Source organism: Ixodes scapularis, unplaced genomic scaffold, assembly GCF_016920785.2.
Source record: "Ixodes scapularis isolate PalLabHiFi unplaced genomic scaffold, ASM1692078v2 PGA_scaffold11__112_contigs__length_91849675, whole genome shotgun sequence".
Lineage (NCBI taxonomy): Eukaryota > Metazoa > Arthropoda > Arachnida > Ixodida > Ixodidae > Ixodes > Ixodes scapularis.
Window position 1 is genome coordinate 8,120,822 of NW_024609837.1, and position 18,575 is coordinate 8,139,396.

The following is an 18,575-nucleotide window of genomic DNA, read 5'->3' on the forward strand; positions in this document are numbered from 1 at the left end:
GGATGGAGGGGGAGGAAGAAAAAAAAAAAAGAGCGGATTCGAGCTGCAGCAAACGCTTCTGCTGAAGCTAAACGCGAGTAGCTACCCTTTCTCTCCCACCCTCCCATCGGATAGCAGGAGAGAACAAAAGCAAAAATAACAGAGCGAAGAACAAAAAATACCTCGGTGCGGGGATGTGGATGAGAGGAGTGAAACTACGAAGGTGGAGGGGGAGGGTAACAGCAGAGACGCTCCTCGTCGCTCGTGGGGGGGAGAGGGAAGGGGGAGGCGAGAGGGCGACACGAAGAAGTGGAGAGAGGGGAAGAGCGAGAAGCAGACGACGAGAGCGCGCGCGGAGAGCAGAAGAAACAAAACCTTGCAGACAGAACAAGAAAGGAGTGAGGAGATAAAAGAAAAAGGAGCATAGAAACAGATAGAAAGCGAGAAAGAGGAAGAGGGAAAGAGAAGTGGAGGAAAAAGAGAACAAGCAAAAATTGAGGAAGTGGTTAGAGAGGTGGGGGGAACGAACGGGTAGAAGAAAGAGTGGGGAGAAGAATACAAAAGCAATCACACAAACGCATGAGAGGAACGTAAGAGAGGAAGGGGGAAAACAAGGAGGAAATGAGGGGGAGGTTAGAGGGAGAGGACGTAGCGGGAATGAGACGAGGGCGGCAGGAAGTAATGAAAACGCAAAAAAAAAAACGGGAAGATGTAAGCGCTAGGCTAAAAGCAGAGAGAAAAGATAAATTACAAAAAGTAGCACCTCCTTCCTCCTCCCCTTCACACCCTTTCCATCCGTTTCTTCTTACCTTGGTCTCTTCCGAAGACAGCAGAAAAGAAAGGAACAAAAACATTTTTCTACAAAGGAGAGACAGTATTGAAACACGACGTAATAGAAGGTTTTCCGAAAGAGACACATTTCGCGGATAACCTAATAGAAACCAAAGCTGCCCGCGTTTAAACATCCCATATCCATTAATTTCGCCCAAAACAAACAAACAAACACACACACAGCAATGGAAGATCAACAAAACAAATGCAAGAAAGACACACGCCATATGCAAACGCGACTTTATTTTTCTGACAAAAGAACAAACCAACAAATGTTTATGTGCGTTAACTACAAACAGGTCATCAAATCTCGCTGGACGCTCAGCTCGTACAAACGAAGGCCCGTGTGGCCTTGTTTTCCAACTACAACCTCCTCCTAGAAATCGCACACGCGCCATAGCCACCAACACATATTCCTCAATTACCTGCTTAAAAAAATCATTAAAAAAATCAGTATTTACAGTTAAGTGCATTGCACGACTTACTTCCATAAAAAAATGGGTCAACTTGACCGACAGCTTTCCTTTTAGTTTTTTTTTTTTTATTTATTTATATGTAGATATTTAGATCATCTAAAAGTGGCACTTGCTGTTTTTGGTCGCCCCCCCCCCCCCCTTTTTCCCCTTCATCCCCCCCCTCCCCCCAACCCTCCTCCCCTCCTCTCTGAAGTTTCCAAATCTGCTAGTATTGTTATTATCACCACTCAAGAATGGTTGCAGATAATCCTTATGTAAGGTTCAGAGTGCCCTCGTATTAAAAGGGCAATCCACATCACTCATGCCATGATGAATCATACTATAACTACCGTAGACATCACAGTGCTTTGTACAGAATATGAACCAGTGAACAGAGCCACTGCAGTGCCTCAATTAGAAAAAAAAAACGAGTTTGTGTCTTGATCACTTATGCCTCAAATGGATCTATTTGACACAAGCACTTTATTTTGATAAAGACTTAAACCACAAGCTTGAGTCTGCGCATAAAAGGACTCGAGATGCTTCAGACACCTAAAAAAACAATATTTCCTGTCAACACAGCATTATCTGTACACAACAAAAACAGTTTCAAAATGAAGGTTAAGCACACGTTGGGTGTGGCGATTGCATCTGTTATTTGCGCGTGTCAAAACTGTATTAGTATGAATGGGCTTCATTATGGCTGAGATCTTCAGTTTGGCACACATACGGCTGAAATCCCAGCTCGGCTGAAGTCTCAGCTAAGGCTGATGCCCCACCTTGGCTGAAGACTCAGCTTGGCTTACATCCAGGGACATCCTTAGCTTAGTAAAGTTTATGCACAACTAAAGTTTCAGTCAAAGCAAGGAATCTCACCTGAACCAGGGTACCCAGCTGAGCCTGAGTACCCTGACACAGAGTGAAAATTTTCAACAAAACTGAAACCGAATAGAAAAGTAATTAAATAACAAAATCCCTTTTAGCATATGTCACGAACAGCAGAGCATTACAAGCTGTTTGTGACGCTGATATAAATGAGAGCTTGCTATCTGTCAGCTTCTTCAATGACAGTCAATAACTCGTAGACGGGGTGTGACATAAGAACACAAAACCTGAAAACATGCATATAAGGCACATTTCCCTTCACACCGAACGTGCACCGAACACCCGGCAGATAAAGAGGAAATACCGCATGGTCCCGTGACAATGTTTCCATGCACAGTATGCACCACACATAAAAAAAAGGAAAAGAATAACAGCCTGTACAATTCTGCAACTCCAAGATTGTCTTAAGCAGACAAGCTGCAAGTCATCTCTGAATTAAGCACTGAGCAAACTGCGAACTTGTCGCAACTGTGGGCACAAGCAACCAAATAATACAGAGCAGTTGACGGCGAAAAAACCGAAACACATTTTTTTGACACGACATACAGTCACTCATACTCAACAGCAGCCCAAAATGACGGAATAGAACTAAAACAGCGATGCTGTACGCTGATCTGTTACACAATCAGTGACTTACAAATAATTTTTCCGAAAAACCTTTCTCCTATGCTTTGTAAAAAAAAAAAAAAGGAAAAAGGAAGTACAAAAAGACAGTTGTTCCATACCAGCACACCCAAGCCGCTAAAGTTAAAAGCAAACGTAACAGCCATAAAACTTTCCACCAAACAAACGCTTTGAACATCATGAAAAAACAATAGAAACAACAACAGTTGCAATGCTACTAACTTGTACACTCTAGACAACATTCAAACAAACAAAGAAACTGTTGGAAAATAAAATTGTTGCAGAACGAAATGGAGAGTGTCGCGCGCCACAAACGCCCTTATTTCAAATGTGGCAAGTGTTTTGTGCAAGTTGATGTTTAGAAAGAAAGAATACAAAATAAGAAACAGTGAAGCAGGCGAAGCACTGAACTTCTGTTTCTGTTTGTGCTTAAAAAGAAAAAAAAAAAACACTTACAGCCTTTCAACTCTGGTGAAGAAGGAAGACCAGCGGAGCTGTAAAATGGAAAGTAATGGCTGGCCGCAAGTCGGCAAGCCAGAGTGGAAAGGCTGCCGCCATCTATGAGCGACGGCGGCAACCAGGTACGTGGCTTTCCGCCGTCGCTCATAGATGGCAGTAGGTGTCCAGAGTTTGGTGTCTTCATTTCTTTGCAGGGGACACGATCCTGGGAAAACTAGCCTTTAACAGCTCCGCTGTGAAAAGTGACGCCCGCTGACCAGACGTTGCAATGGGCCGTCAAGACCAGAAAAGTTGGGCGGTGTTTTTGGAGTCTCCATAACAAAACAAAGGTCAAAGCCCCATCCAAGCAACGCAAGAAAAGAGATGAGGGAAGTTATAGAAGAACAAAAAAATAGAAAGTTGTAACTAGAGAAACACCACTTGTAGGAACGTTGTTGTTCGGCGCATCACAGAGCTCGTCAAAAGTCCTCCCCAACTGGTACAAGTGACGGACGCAAATCAATCCTCCTTAGCTTCCTGTGGCACACTGTAGAGGGCTTTCTGCACATACTCCGTAAAAACGTCTGCAAAAGAAACAAAAAAAAAAAAACAAAAACAAAAGGATTTACAACAGTGATGGACCCGTGCAGTGTTTGGTAAAGCGTATGTAAATACGAGCAGCATAAAGTAGGCTTTCATGTAGTGTAAGTGCAAAGTAAAATAACTGAGGTGTGCAAATGCTCGAGTTTCGAATTCGAATCGGAGCGATTGGTCGAATACCTAATTTGACACGATTTTCAAATTCCTAGTATTCGTCCTTTGTAATAATTCGACAGATTAAATGCTGCTGGACAAAGTTCAGGTTTATTCAAGAAGGCTGTACTGAGAGCGACATGGGCCATAAAGGTCTCTGCTGGATCGAAATCAATCCAGCATTGAGAGGTCTTGACTGACTAACCACTTCAATAAAAAAGTGGTCTGTGTCTTGTATTCCTCAAACGAAGTAGTGGCCCTTTAGCTTCTTCGATGCGCTCAACGAAAACCTGTAAACTACAAGAGTTACCATTTTAAATTCAAGTATCTTGTGGCACCTACCGCCAGTTCTGCTCTACAGACTGGATTTTGTCTTCATAATATGACAATAAAAAGAACATGCGCCAGGGAATTTAAAAAAAAAATTATTTATGATATTCAAATGTAATTTTTAGTTTATGCTGCCTAATCTTCTCTTTATAAAGGTAATGCTAGATTTGATATCGCTTATTTTTTAGGTTTCTGATGCAATGTAATGCAGAAAAAGACATGTTCTTGTGCACACGTGACGCAAGGCAACATACTTAAAAAAGCCTCGTTAAATAAACTAATTCACTCCTTTTAAACCTAGAGCACTATATAGCTCCTTCGGAGCAGAGTAGCGCAATCTAGAACGCCGTCTCTCGGCGACTAGCGGCGAACGCCCGGAGGTTCCAACTGCGGTCAGAAATGCATAGAGAACGTGAGAAAATCGTTGTTCCTTCAGTTTTGTGGGGATGTACGGAATGGCAATCATTTTTGACATAATAATGAAACATTTTAGAATAATTTGCGATAAGTTTTGTGCCATGCAAAAACGTAACTTTTTTTTAAAAATTGCCTGAGCGGCATCATGCAGCAGACGACACGGCGACGTCACACCATTCACGTGACCCGCTCCGGCCAACCCGAAAAGCCCATCTCCGCTGCGAGCAAACATCGTCTGCTTCAAACGCCATTGCCCTGGAAATTGCCTTCTCAAAATTTGCACACGCATCCGATATTATTCAAACTTTGATAGAGTGTTCAGCGCTTTACTAACTTCACGACAGGCTAGTTTTGAAAAGTGTGAACTCGCCGTTATTTTTTTAATCAGCCGTGTTATGTCGATCTCCATGTATTCTCCCATAGGGCGGGCCGCCTCTTGGAACCCTGAGTACCACGTGACTCGCGCCGAGCTGCTCTGTCGGCCATGTTGTCGGCAAAACACGGGGTTCAAAGGATTGCGCTACACTGCTCCGTAGGAGCTATATAGTGCTCTATTTAAACCAAAGTGCAATTAACTTTTTTTTTTCATTTTGAAATAATTAAAAATAGCAAAAACACCATTTCAAGGGGCTAACAAATGTTTCTTAAATTTTTCATAAGTATAAAAAAATATACATTCAACCAAAACCTAGACACTTGCATTCTACATGTGCTAAAGTATATGCATGCCAAATTTTGTTGTGATAGGATAACAGTAAGAGTAAGCATTCTTGTGCACAATCTGAAAGATACCCCAAAATTACATAAAAATAAGAATGTGTTCGAATTTTACCATAGGTGTGTACCTATATTCTTTCGTGGTGCAAAAAATAATACTCTTGTGCACAAACTGAAAGATACCCCAAAATTACATGAAAATAAGAATGTGTTCGAATTTTACCATAGGTGTGTAATAATGCTCTGTTAATAAATTCCCGTGAGAATTTCAAGCTACAGAAGACCACAATGAAGAGGAGATGGCTAGACTACTTGTCAACGTAAATGCGATGGCGGACGACGTTGCAACTTGAAGAACCACGCCGGAGAAAATGGCTCAAATTTATGCCATTCTGGGTTGCCTGGCGGTCTTCAAATGTGTTTTTGGCTAATTTCGCAGTCATAACCAGCACTAATTATTTTTATACCTCAATATAAAGATTCAGAAATAATAAAACACCATAAAACACAAAATCAATTTTTTTTTTTTTGTAAAAATATTGCCGTTTTTCGGTTTGCATCTCCCCTTAATTACCAAAATATGAATAGAAATGATAATTGAACCCGTCTCGCTTGCTACCCCTTTTCCCGCGTTGTTGGGCAAGGTGCTGACAACACCTCGATTCACACCGTTCAGCCACGTATCTGTCTATCTATGCTGCATTGTGCAGATGCTGTGCATCCACGCGTGGATGGGTGAACACATTTTTCAGCTGCGTCTCAAGTTGCCAAGCTGTTATTAATTGTGTTTTTATTCATGCTAGCTACTTGTCAGTATGCTTGCAGTAAAATAAGCATGAAGACATCTTTGTTTTTATCCACGCAGTGAATCTTGTTAAGTTTATGTGCATTGCAAATAAAAATTGCGATACTTGATGGTCCATTCAACCTTCAACTTTCGTGCCACTATTTGATTTCAGCTGAAATTTCATTTATTCCTTTCCAACGAACACATCAGAAGAAATGTAAGGTAATGCAAAGAATTCACCCCTCAAGTGTTTTGTCCTTATTTCCGGCTCATTTTCTAAGCTACATTGTCGACGGGCACTTTGAGGGCTAGGTCTCTACAATGACTCGTTTATGTGTCTCTTGCACAAAACGGTTGCTCAGGGTCTGAAACTTTTTCGAGTTTAAATGGAGCCCCTGAAACTAAAAGAGGTTGCATCCAAAGCGGCACTCTTTGCACGGGTGTACTTGAGTCAACCTATCAACCTCATTTCAGTGCAACCTTTCTAGGCATACTCAATGTTTCCACCGGACACTACCCTTAGCAAGGCCACAAAGAAGTGAGATGGACGTGTGACGTACGTATGGTCCTCTGGTATCCCCTGGGCTTGTCCTTCCAGTAGATGGTGAGGAAGTAGACGGGGATCCCCGAGAGCATGATGCCCGCCCCGATGGACGTCTCCAGCGGCTCGCTGAAGAACGGCAGCACCACCAGGAACAGCGAGATGAGGAAGAACAGTACCGGAAGCACTATGTTCACCTGGGGGTCAGAGGAGGCATCTGGTAAGGGCAGGGCTAGATGGATGCTATCTGATGTACCCCAACAGGAAATGGGTGGAAGCTTGAACTACTTAGCTTATTTGATTCCTCGGGCCCCAAGGCGATTGGGCACATGGAGTTCAAAAGAACAGCATTTCAAGCACTATGTTCACCTGGGGTAAGGGCTAAAGGAGGCATCCAGTTAAGGGTAGGGCCAGATAGACGGAATCTGGTGTGCCCCCTGCGTGTATTGGGTGGTTCCTTGCACCTAGCTTTGAGTTTATGAACTCGGAGGATTGAGCACATAGATTTCAAAAGAACGACACTGGATCGAAGCATGTTCACCTGCGGTGAATGATCAAAGAAAGCATCTGGTAAGGAGACAAGATGGACAATGTCTGGCATACCCCTGTGTGTGACAGATGGTTACCTTGCACCCCTAGCAGTGAAACTGCACTTTAGAAGGGTTGGGTGCTTGGAGTTCAAAAGAACAGCATTGGAAGCACATGCTTGCCCAGAGTGAGGGGTCAAAAAAGTAGGGAATAGATGAATGAAGTCTGGTCTACCCCTGAATGTAGTGGGTAGTAGTTTGTGCCACCTAGATTTGAACCTATAGAATCTAACGAGAATTGGGTGCATGCAGTTCAAAACAACAGCACTGGAAGCCTTCTGTTCACCTGGGGTGAGGGGTCAAAGTAGGTATCTGGTAAGGGCAGTATACAAGCTAAATAATATCTGGTGTACACCCGTGTGTGGCAAATGGTAGCTTGAGCCACCTAGGTGTGAAACTTTGAACTACAGGAGGGTTGGGTGCATGTACTTCCAAATAACAGCAATCAAAAAATGTTTCCCTAGAAAGGGGAAATCAATATAGATGTGGTAGTTGATATAGCTAGGTGGACAATGTTTGATGTACTTTTGTGCAAGAGGTGGTAGCCTAGCTGCATCATCAGCCTTCAATTCCTTGGTGACTCATGTAAGTTTGGAACAAAAGCTTCTAAGTGGAGTACATTATAAGAAATGCCAACTTACTTGTCACTTTGAAGTGGCATTTCATAGCTAAAATAAGAATTGCCTCTTGTACGTCTTCAAGTTTAAATTCAAATACAAAGTTACTTGTTACCTCAGAGTCATGTCTCACATTTAAGTAGCTAGTAACTTTAGAGTAGCAACAGTGCAATTGGTATTCACCTAGTTGGTCTATCATGTTAAGATGGAAGCTTGGGCGAGTTGGCAATTCATAATAGCAACAAAAGCCCTCCTCCTTTTGTCCTTGTCTTTTCTGTGCTGTTGCTGCTATTATGGCTTATCATTATTTGATGTAACTATGCTGCTAAGATTTTAAAATCAAATGACACTGGGACCAGGAAGAAACATGACATACACATCTATGCACAAACCAACAGTTATAATTAGAGCACCACTCCTATATCATACTTGGAGAAGGCATTCAGATACCCTGCTATCAACATTCAGCGACGGCCGGAACCGTTTGCAAGAGCAACCAATCAACGAGCTTCCTTTTATTCTCCGGTCACCGCCACAGATTCCCATACTCTGAGGGACATGCAGAGACTCCAAAGGGCAGCCATCTTGGCAGGCCCTAAGCCCTCACCTTGATGGGCCTCTTAGTGTCCGGCTGCTTGACCCGCAGCCACAGCAGTCCTCCCACCGACAGCATGATGAAGGTGGCTTCACTGAAGGCAGTGTACGTGATCAGAACAAAGACGTCTGTGTTTGTCAGGTACAGCAAGCTCAGAAGGCACTGCATTAAAAGAAAGAGATCGAGATGGTATTCGATTTCAACAAATTCAAAGTGCCAAACTGGCACGGAAGAGCTATCTATAATAAGCTACATTTTAATCAGCAAAAAAAAAAAAATATATTTATTTTTTAAATACTGTTGCGTGCTTGTCAGCTGAATGCTTGCACTACTCTGTATCATCTTACGGCAGACTGCTGGGAGGCTACAGGCCATCCCAGTCATTCTAGCGTTGTGATTAATGTACTATCACGTGAAGATGCAAGGCATGTTGCATGTTGCTGCACCCTTCCAAAAGATCATGTGATACTGACAAGGTATTATATATTGGCTTCCATGGCTCATAACATTTTATCTTGCCATTGAACAAATGGCAAGGTCAAATGAAGTACAGTTATTGTTCCACTCTCCCGATCCGCTCTTTCCAATATCAACGAGAAGTGTGTTTTGATACCAGCAGGCCTCTTTCATTCTTCTTTTCAAGCTTTTTCTTTTTCGTGTTCCAAAGCATTTTTAGCATGCTCAAGCATAGAATTTTTCTACCTTATTTTCTTGTTGTTTATTATACAGGTATGCTGTCAAGATGAGTTTGACGAACATGTTGGTTTAATATGCAATACAAAGAAAGCAAAACAGAAACAGTGGACAGAGACAGAAATGTCCGTCTTGTGGAGTGACCCTGGAGCTCATGATTTCATTTAAGGAAATGAAATGTTCATGTTCCCGAACGTCTGACTGCAAATGCAATACTAGTTTTGGTTGTTTAGCTTGCTCCTTGTTGACACTTTTGTTTTGCAAAAATTTGCATAAATAATCCTGTGCTGAGCATGAGCTATAAAGGTGATAAGGGATCAGTCAAGCAGTTTTGCAAGAGGGTCGACTGAACAGCATGCACTCACACATACGGTTCATTCAGCACATCAAACAATTCCTGAAAAGATTTTGGGGATCGTCCAACAAGGGACCTCCCAAAATGAAATATTCATAAGCTCAAGCTAAGATTGGGCTGGAGCCAACACGGCAATGTTTTACTGGCTCTAGTTTTACTTTCAAAATTCTGCCAGTACAGTACTTTAATGATGTAAAGGCCAATAACAGGATCCTTGGTTACCACTTAGCAGCACCTGGCGATAAAAGAATTAACCTCTCGTGTTAAGATCGTATTTTAGCAAGTTAGTCATTGAACTCCATGAGAGAGGAATGAAAGTTTAATAGAATGCCAGCTAAAAATTGCCATTAAATCCAATTGGAATTCCAACTGGTTTTAACTGGAACCAAATGGTTTTAGTGGGTTCCAACTGGAAGCACACTGGCCAATGGGTCTCACCAAATGGAATTATTTTTCCAGATGGAACCTGAATGGATTCCAAATGGTTCCCATTGGCAGAGACCAATTGGTTGTCCAAAAACCCAATTGGTACCAATTGGAACTTAATGGGAATTTTCAACTGGGAAGGCACAAATAAACGAATAACTTGCGTAATGTCACCGATCCAGAATTCTAAAAAAATGTACAATAAGTCTTTTTTTTTTTTTTTCCTCAAAAGTGTAGAGTCAATTTATTGCTTTGTTGCTTGAGCTAAAACAATTGCAGCAACCAGAAATTTAGTCTCTTTAAGTCATGTGTCAAAAGAACCTCAAAACTACCTTACCAGCTTTGTGTAACTAACAGACTTTGTTGCAAAGACCAGAGCAGCTGAAGAAAAAAGTGGATAGACTGCTTGTCTTGATCAATAAGTCATCGCTTAGCAGCGAGGCAAATAATTTACTTAGGCCTAGGTAATGCCCAGGGAACATCCGGAAGAATATACCTTAGAGCACAAGATGCAGGTCTCTGTTGGGCTTTAAAACGAAACTGCATGCCTCACAGTTGCGTTACAGGAGCACGAGCACAAGCGCGGCTTACCAGAAAGATGAGGCTTGGGGCTGGCGTGAAGTGAGAGACGTTGATCATGGCAAGGCAGGAAGGTAGGTGGCCTTGTCTGGCACCCACGAAGAACAGTCTGCCAACAATAAAGGGGGACGCGCTGCTTCCACATCGCCCGAGCAAATACAAGAACGCATACCGTAAAATTCCGAGAGATGCCCCATCCCCGAAAGATAGCCCACCCTTATTTTTGGCTCGATTTGCTATTTCTTCTTAAACACCGAAAGATACCCCCAGACTCCTAATAATAGTAGTATTGGGGTCAATGATGACCTCGGCGTAAATGCGGCTAGTTAGCTATGGCGGAATATAAGCGAACGTTGCTAGCTGAGAAGTACAGTTAGCTTCGTTGCCCCTCGCCACCATAACAAGCTTGAAAGGAACATGACCTAAAAATAGTCATGTTTTAAAATTTTCTTCATTGTACACCGAAAGTTAGGCCACTCCATATTTTCACCTGATTTGCTCTTGATGTTAGGTGGGTTATCTCTCGGGATTTCACGGTAGTCATTATCATCAACAGTGACCCTGAATGTTCCCACTGATGATGCAATGGCCTAGCAGAGACCTATAACTACACTTACTGAGATTCGTCTGTACACACATAAACACAAGCTCACACACGAATAGCTTTTCTGCGTTGTTGTCCAGCCTCGCACGAACGATTAGAGCATTTGACAGGCATCTGACAAGGTATTTACGCGTGCCTAGATGTTTACAAAAATGTGGCCTACAAGGACCCAACTTTCGAGGAAAAGATCTGCGGTTCGTAATTAAATTTTTTACGATGAAAACCTCCAGTCGGTAGCTGGCTTTCGTGGATAACAACACAGAACTGAATTATTTAAGAAGAAATGAGACATCTAGGGCACATTTTCATTTACAAACCTAATAGAGTTGATAAAGTGTTACTTTCATCACCACAAGCTGATTAAAAGAAAACCTGAATGTGCAATGGCAGGGAGTAAAACAATGTGTGCGACTTCCCAAGTCTGCGATTCGGAAAGTTCCTCTGCACCGGTTCACCGATTTCAGTTCAACTTAGATTTTCTCAAAAGATGCACAAATTTGTGGCAAAAAATTAAATGGGGGTTGTCTCAATGCTGTACTTGAAAGTTTTGTGCAAAAAAGGCAAGCGAGGCATCTTTCAAAAAACTTTCTTTGGAAGTGGTCACTGTTTATGTGGGTATGTTGACTTCTGGTCAACACAATAACAACAAAGTGTGGCGTGAGCCTCTTTTGAACTTCCCGCTTTCTATAAGCGAGGCACGCACGCGCGTGCCGTGGGGCCCGTGACTTGTGCTGGGCACCGATACACAAAGTTTTAAACTTTTCTCTCGCGACGACGCGAAGTACAGCATTCTAGCTTTCCAAGTTCCTTCGTACGAGTGCTCATAGTGACAAACGTGCACTGGGCATGAAGACTTACCGGGAGGATGCGAAGATCCCTCCGTTAAGGCCTCCAAAAGTGGAGAGGGCCACAGAGACGGGCATGATCCACGACATCACGCCAAGTATCCTCTCACCAAATGTCTGCAACAGAACAGTTTAACGCGTTGCCGTCAGTAGAGCCACGACAAAAAGGGAAGCGACCCAATGGCATGGCCCTAGATTTCGGCCAATTTTGTTCTCTCTGCCACAAACTGTATGGATATTGAGATGTCTGATCAATGGCGGGACAGATCGTCATCTAATCCAAACGTCACAAGAGAATCTGGGAAAGTTTCAATAGGAAAATGGTTGCTAACAAACCCCACGAGAACATGGGGCACAAACTACCAGGAATGGGCCCCCTTTTCCTATTGAATTAAGTTTCATAAAATTTTATTATTATTATTATTACTTGAGTCGGGATGCATACTGTTGTTTATCTCAGTTTATTATATAATTTTTATCCCTTATTTCGCCTGTGCTCTTTGGTTTGTTATGTTCTTTTCCTCCCAAAGAGGGCACAGACTCAGTCTTTAATGGTTGTTAAAACCGGAATACATCTACAAACTGCCCAGTGTTGTCACTAGCATTCCAGCAACCCCTCCTTTTTACACTCTAACTTACCCGTGTCTAGCTTTAACAATGACTGACATTCACAGATTTGGTTGAGTCAAACTTGGGAAGTAATCCATTACAAGTAACGGATTACTTGTAGTCCATTACTTTTTAAAGTAATTTTCCAACTGCTACATTACTTTTTTCCGGCAGTAATTTGTTATGTAATTTTGTTACAAAATATCGGTAACAAATCACTTTAATTACCAGTTACTTTTTAAAAATCTGAACATAAAATACAGAAACTAGAGAAATATGAGCAGGCAATTTCGCAGCATAAAGATAACAAGTTCAACGAAATAGAAAAGATTGTTAAAAGGAGAAAAACCGGAACGAAATCACAATTTTTTGTATGACTGGACACTACATTTTGTTTCACACTTAGTATACAACGCTGTCAAAGCTACTGGCGCAAACAAAGCCATCTACGGCTTTGTTTGCGCGACAAGGTGTGCAAATGATCAACGAGATCAAACCCCATGCTCGCACCAGCCGCTTTGACAGCGTTGTACACTAACCGCCGAAATCACAAACCTCACTCCAGCTGAGGCGCCCCTCCACCTCCTCAAGGAAGGTGCGAGGGCCGGCGCTGGCCAATCGCAACAACGGATAGGTGGCCTATGCTGCTTATCCGTCCTTGCGATTGGCCAGCGCCGGCCCTCGCGCCTTCTTTGAGGGAGTCGTGAGGGTCACAAGTCTCAGTTGGAGTGAGGCTTGTGAATTTGGCAATAAATATGAAACACTTTTTTTTTTATCTTTCTTTTAACAGAATTTAGGATCCCTGGGTTCTGCAGCGCAAACTTTTGCTCCACATGCTCCAAGTTGGTGTGCGCTAGCCCACTCGGCCACCGATTCCACTCATTGAAAATTCATTTCCTTAAATGTGTGTCCTACCCACTTTAGGCCCTGCCCACTTTGGGCACCAATTACTTTGCATCAATCACTTTCTGCAAAGAACACTTTGTGCAAATATCACTTTGGGCACTGATCACTTTGGGCCAAACCCACTTTGTACTATCTACCTGGGTTGCCCACTGGGGTACCCTAACATCTGTTTGGGGCAACACTTTAGAGACGCGGGGACTGGTGCAGATGGCTCGTGACTTCCACCTCCAGTCGGAGGGGGAGAGGGAGTAGAATAACTCCCGAAAGGTTCTCACCACGGCCACGGCATTGGATGACACCACCTCGTCGGCCGTGAGGACGACGAAGTAGGCGACGTTGGCGAGAAGGTAGATGACGGTCACCAGCGGCAACGATATGTAGATGGCGAAGGGAAGGTTTCTGAAATATGCACACGTGGTCCGTCTCACACTCCGTTCCACTTTAAAGGGACACTTCAATGCAATTTGAAATACGCCCGTCGCATTCAGATATAGGCTGAACATGATCCACAATATCCATAGATGACAATCGCACGTTTGTATTTTGAACCTGATGGCTGTATTTTTCGTTATAAATGCGTCCCAATCTGGCAAGTGCTCGGAGAGCAGCCAGCGGACAGCACGTCACATCCGGCGCAAACTCGACGTAAATCGTCCCGAAATGAGCAAAGCTGCGGCGAGCCTGACGTCGTCGGGATGCCCTAGACGTTCCAGCCACTGAAGCGGCCGAAGCACGCCAGCGATCAGGCCACTGCAACTAACCCAAAAGCTGCTTTTGTATGAATATTGAGTGCCAAGTTAATCTTCCATAATCTTGTAGAGGGACAATAGCGACGTCTATTGTCCCTCTACAACGTCCGGTAAGGGGGCAGTTCCTTCTTCCCCTGCCCTCTTGTGGTGGCCGGAGAGCTGGCAGGATATGACGTCAGGTCAAGGCCTATATTCGCGACTCCAGCGACCTATAGGGGGCGCCACCACCAAACAAACATGGCGGCTGAATCCAGGTCGCGTCGGCTCGGCAGGGCCGCCTTAGTCGGCGGCGCATTCAATTTAACAGATTTTCTTTTGTTTAATGCCCAATTCTATAAGTATTTTAACTGAGACGGTTAAGTGTAGCCGATGCACATAAACTTGCAGAGCATAGTTTTGCTTTCCAAGTGTGTTTCTTGTTCTTTTGATGTCAAACTTTTGTTTCGGAGATTTCGTTCGAAACCAAAACTATGGGCTCTGGAGAGACGGTAATATACTAATCAGTTTTGACCATGTAAGGAAAGCGGCAATGACTGCAGAATTCTCCCAGCAACAGTAATTTTCAGCCAACTCGCACGCCTCGACCATGCGACTTATCTGTCCGCGAACTCGAGCTTTTGTGCGTATCCGCGTTTAAGAAACAGCTTCAGTCGTCTGCTCGGTCAACAGCACAGGCTGTAAGAAAATTACGAAAATTAAGCAAGCGCCTCTTGAGCCAAGGAGCATGTTAACGCGGTGGCGCCCCACTAAGCAGCTGATACTCGTATTTCAATTCAGGTTTTAGTAGCAATCGAGAAGTCATTTTGACGAGCGGGTATGTATTATATTACGTACTATGTCCCACTAAAGCGATATTAGTATATTCTTCGGTTTGAAATATGAGCTAAGGTAACTAGCTATTAGGTGAACTGATGAATAAAAGTACATTTGACAGACAGAGAGGTACTAAGTTAAACTTAGCCAAATGGTTCTAGCCGGTAGCACGGAGACGAATGCGGACAAACTGAAGAAAGTCTTCATCGAAGATTCACGCAGAACCTCTCTGCATTGAACTTGACTTTGAATCCTGAACGGAAAAAATGAGTATTTTTGTGGCCGGTCAACCTGAGCCATGCAGACGTATACTGATGCTGGCTTAATTCGACGGGGGTATCATATAAATATTGGAGGCGCGATAGATCATAATGCCGTGACAGCTTCCAATGTTGCGAGACGTGCCTCCACCTTTGGAAAACAGATAATTTCCCTCCTTCATCATTTGCAGCGAGCAGGCTTTCCTGAATCAAGTACTTGCGAAATCAGCACAACTCCTTTAGAGTGGTCCAGATGCTTTTTCGGCGAAAAGCAGCCAAGATGAATAGCCAACGCACCGACCGGCGTGGGTGGCTCAAACGTGAAGCTAAGCGAACACAACCAAACTCAAGAAAAGCAACTATCGAACCTTCCCATTCACTTGACTGCAGCATTGGTGTTCCCTCCAGTGAAATGCCTCGTCTGTCGTCCTCCCACTGTTCTACATCCTCATAAAGAAACCCCTTATCAGTTACCAAGTAGTCGTCATTTTGAATGTGATTCGAGACAGACAAGAAACCAAAACGTTTTTTCCGCGATTCCTCCCAATCCAAGAAATCGAAAACACGTGATGGAAGGAAACAATCTACTGAAGTTTCGCCACACTAATGAACACTCGGGCAAACTTAAGAAATTCCCGGACCTTCGTTAAATGACATTGTTCGCCATCACGCCGACAACACGTGTCCGCGAAAGCCACCAGAGACGCGGAGGGGCGCGGAGCGACCTGGACCGGCTGGTTCCCGGTTTTCCCGCTTGGTGGCGTCCGTTTTGCTGGAGTCGCGAATAGTTCCGGGCGAGATAGGCACCGTCACTACCTGTCAAGGTTCCTGGACTGGCATTACAAACGAGGCTTTAGCGACATCAACTAGGTGCCCTTTCCTAATCACTTATTCCGTTTTAAAATTCCTTTTAGTGTCTTTTTCAACGAGAGATTGGTCTGTCCGATGGGATACTGCTTGCTCCCTTGAACACGTATAGACCATGAAATAAGCCCTGAAATTTCGTTGCAGTATCCCTTTAGCGTCCAATCCGATGAAGTCAATCAAGCAGCGCCAAAAGGTAATTATAACGGCGCTCATATTTTTTTTTGGTGGGCTTGCTGTCACCGGTGAAAACGTTCCTGCAGACGAAAAAGCACACGATCACATTCACTGTGCATGATTGCTTTCGTAGGTCACAGTAAACGCAAAAAGAGGACGAGGGCTGCAACAATGCGCTTTTGGCGCTCCCCGATTACCTATCAGATCGTAACGCGAGCTGCAGTTGAACTTGGAGTGAAATGGAGTATAAGACTGATAACCAATGAAGTCGTCCTTAACACTTTTGAGGGAGGACTTTCTTTGAGCAACTAAAGCAGTCCACAAAAAGTGGCTCGAAGTGATTCGGCGTCCTCGGATGCAAGACAGCAGATGAATCGGCAGTATTGTCGAAAAATATCTTGTTCTGCACCAGCTCAAGGCATACAGTCACGACTTAGTAGTACAACCCCCCCCCCCCCCCCATAAAATCCTCCATAAGCTGAGTTGTCCATAATAATGTGGCAAAGCTACATATTTGCCCAGTTCGTCCCTGAAAGTTTTGTCTATAGCAGCGGGTTATCTGTTTTAGTGGGGTCCATATAAACGAGACATAAGTGTATCATATTTTCGCCAAACGTACGATAGTAGTGTGACAGGTATAACAACAAAACATGTTCTCTGGTCCATCAGTTAGATTGCACTCTCGCCTGCACATTCACATACAGATCCCCAATAAGCCGAGGCTCTTAGCAAAATGTTGGCTGCAGCTCCAGGGCCTTGGAAGGTCCCTTCCAAGTCCCTCCACTGAGCTTCGACTACTTTGGTGTTTTGTCAGCATATCCTACGTTAATGTTTATACAGAGATTCACAAGAAAATCATTGAAAGCTTCGCCACAAAAGCTTGCCGAGCCGGTGTACCCTACCATCTGTGACAAATGCCTTTTAGCGCGTACTGATACCCCTCACCCTTCAGGTAGCAATGACGAAACTGTCCCCCAACAAACAAGCTAGCACATGCAACACTGTATATGCTAGGAGGTATTTTCTGATCCCGCAAAGACTGGCCACATACCTGAATGGATTCTTCAATTCTTCTGTAACAAAGTTGAGGTAATTCCTGAAAAAAAGAAAAAGAAAACAGCAAATGCATCATGGAATAGAAAGCATACGGCAACCAAATTAGAAAAACAAGTTTTCCGTGCAATTATTTCCACTTTTTCCTATGACAGTCCAGCTAGCCCCTGCACAGCTACAGGCATCATAAATGCATTTCGAATGCTGTTTCCAGTCATAGAATTTAACATTAATGGTAATTATTTGGCCGATACCTCCTTTTAATCACGCCACAAGGGGTTCCTATAGTAAAGGCAATGATTTATGTATGTAAAGAATGTTAAAGGGCACCAAAAGGCATTGAGCCAAAACAAAGTTATAATCCCTTCACACATTGCTAAGGGTGTCGCATAAGCACTGAAACTGGCTTGCAGGATGGTCTTTAGGTATCTCTTTTCCAAAAGATTCACTAATTTCCATCTTAGCAAACTTTGCCACAGAATGGATTGAAGGAATCCATTCAGATACATAGTCAGTCTAGTATACGTGCCTAATCAGAAAATATCCACAAGCAAACAGAGCTGTGAGTGCTAGCTTGTTTATTGAGAACAGTTTTTATCTCTCTATCGGAAAGGAAAGGTCAAATTTATCAGTGGAAGTAGCTAAAGGGTAGAAAACAAACAGTTGATAAGCCAGATTACTCTTTTTTCTTTTTTCTATAGCTTCTTATATTGACTTTCTTGCGGAATAGAATCGACTGCTTCGTTTTGCAGTAGGCCATAGGGTTGCACAGCAGAAAGTTGAGTGATCACCTTAAAGGGATGCTACAACGAAATTTTGGCGCTTATTTCTTGGTCAATTCGTGCTCAAAAGAGCAGTATCTCATCAGACACACCAATCTCTCATTGAAAAAGACACTTAAAGGAATTTTAAAATAAATTAAACAATCAGTGAAGGGCACCTGATGGATGTCGCTAACACTTGGTTTGCAATGGCCGTCTAGGAACCTTGACAGGTAGTGACGATAACTGTCTCGCCTCCGGCCACCACGAGAGAAGAGGGGAAGGAGGAACTACCCTCTCCTTAAGTCTCTCTCTCTCTTTTCTG

At 43.4% G+C, this 18,575-nt stretch overlaps 1 protein-coding gene across 1 annotated transcript in view; it reads right to left on the reverse strand.

Annotated features, from left to right (window-relative positions):
* Positions 1 to 1,027: 1,027 nt before the first annotated feature.
* LOC8038576 (Y+L amino acid transporter 2) overlaps positions 1,028 to 18,575 on the reverse strand; it is a 51,570-nt gene continuing 34,022 nt past the window's right edge. The window contains exons 4-10 of the mRNA XM_042288812.1: positions 17,488 to 17,532; positions 13,849 to 13,972; positions 12,072 to 12,175; positions 10,622 to 10,718; positions 8,569 to 8,718; positions 6,777 to 6,954; positions 1,028 to 3,796 (exon numbers count right to left, since the gene is read on the reverse strand). Coding sequence (XP_042144746.1) covers positions 3,732 to 3,796; positions 6,777 to 6,954; positions 8,569 to 8,718; positions 10,622 to 10,718; positions 12,072 to 12,175; positions 13,849 to 13,972; positions 17,488 to 17,532 — 763 coding nt within the window. The 3' untranslated portion in view covers positions 1,028 to 3,731. The remainder of the gene's footprint in view (positions 3,797 to 6,776; positions 6,955 to 8,568; positions 8,719 to 10,621; positions 10,719 to 12,071; positions 12,176 to 13,848; positions 13,973 to 17,487; positions 17,533 to 18,575) is intronic.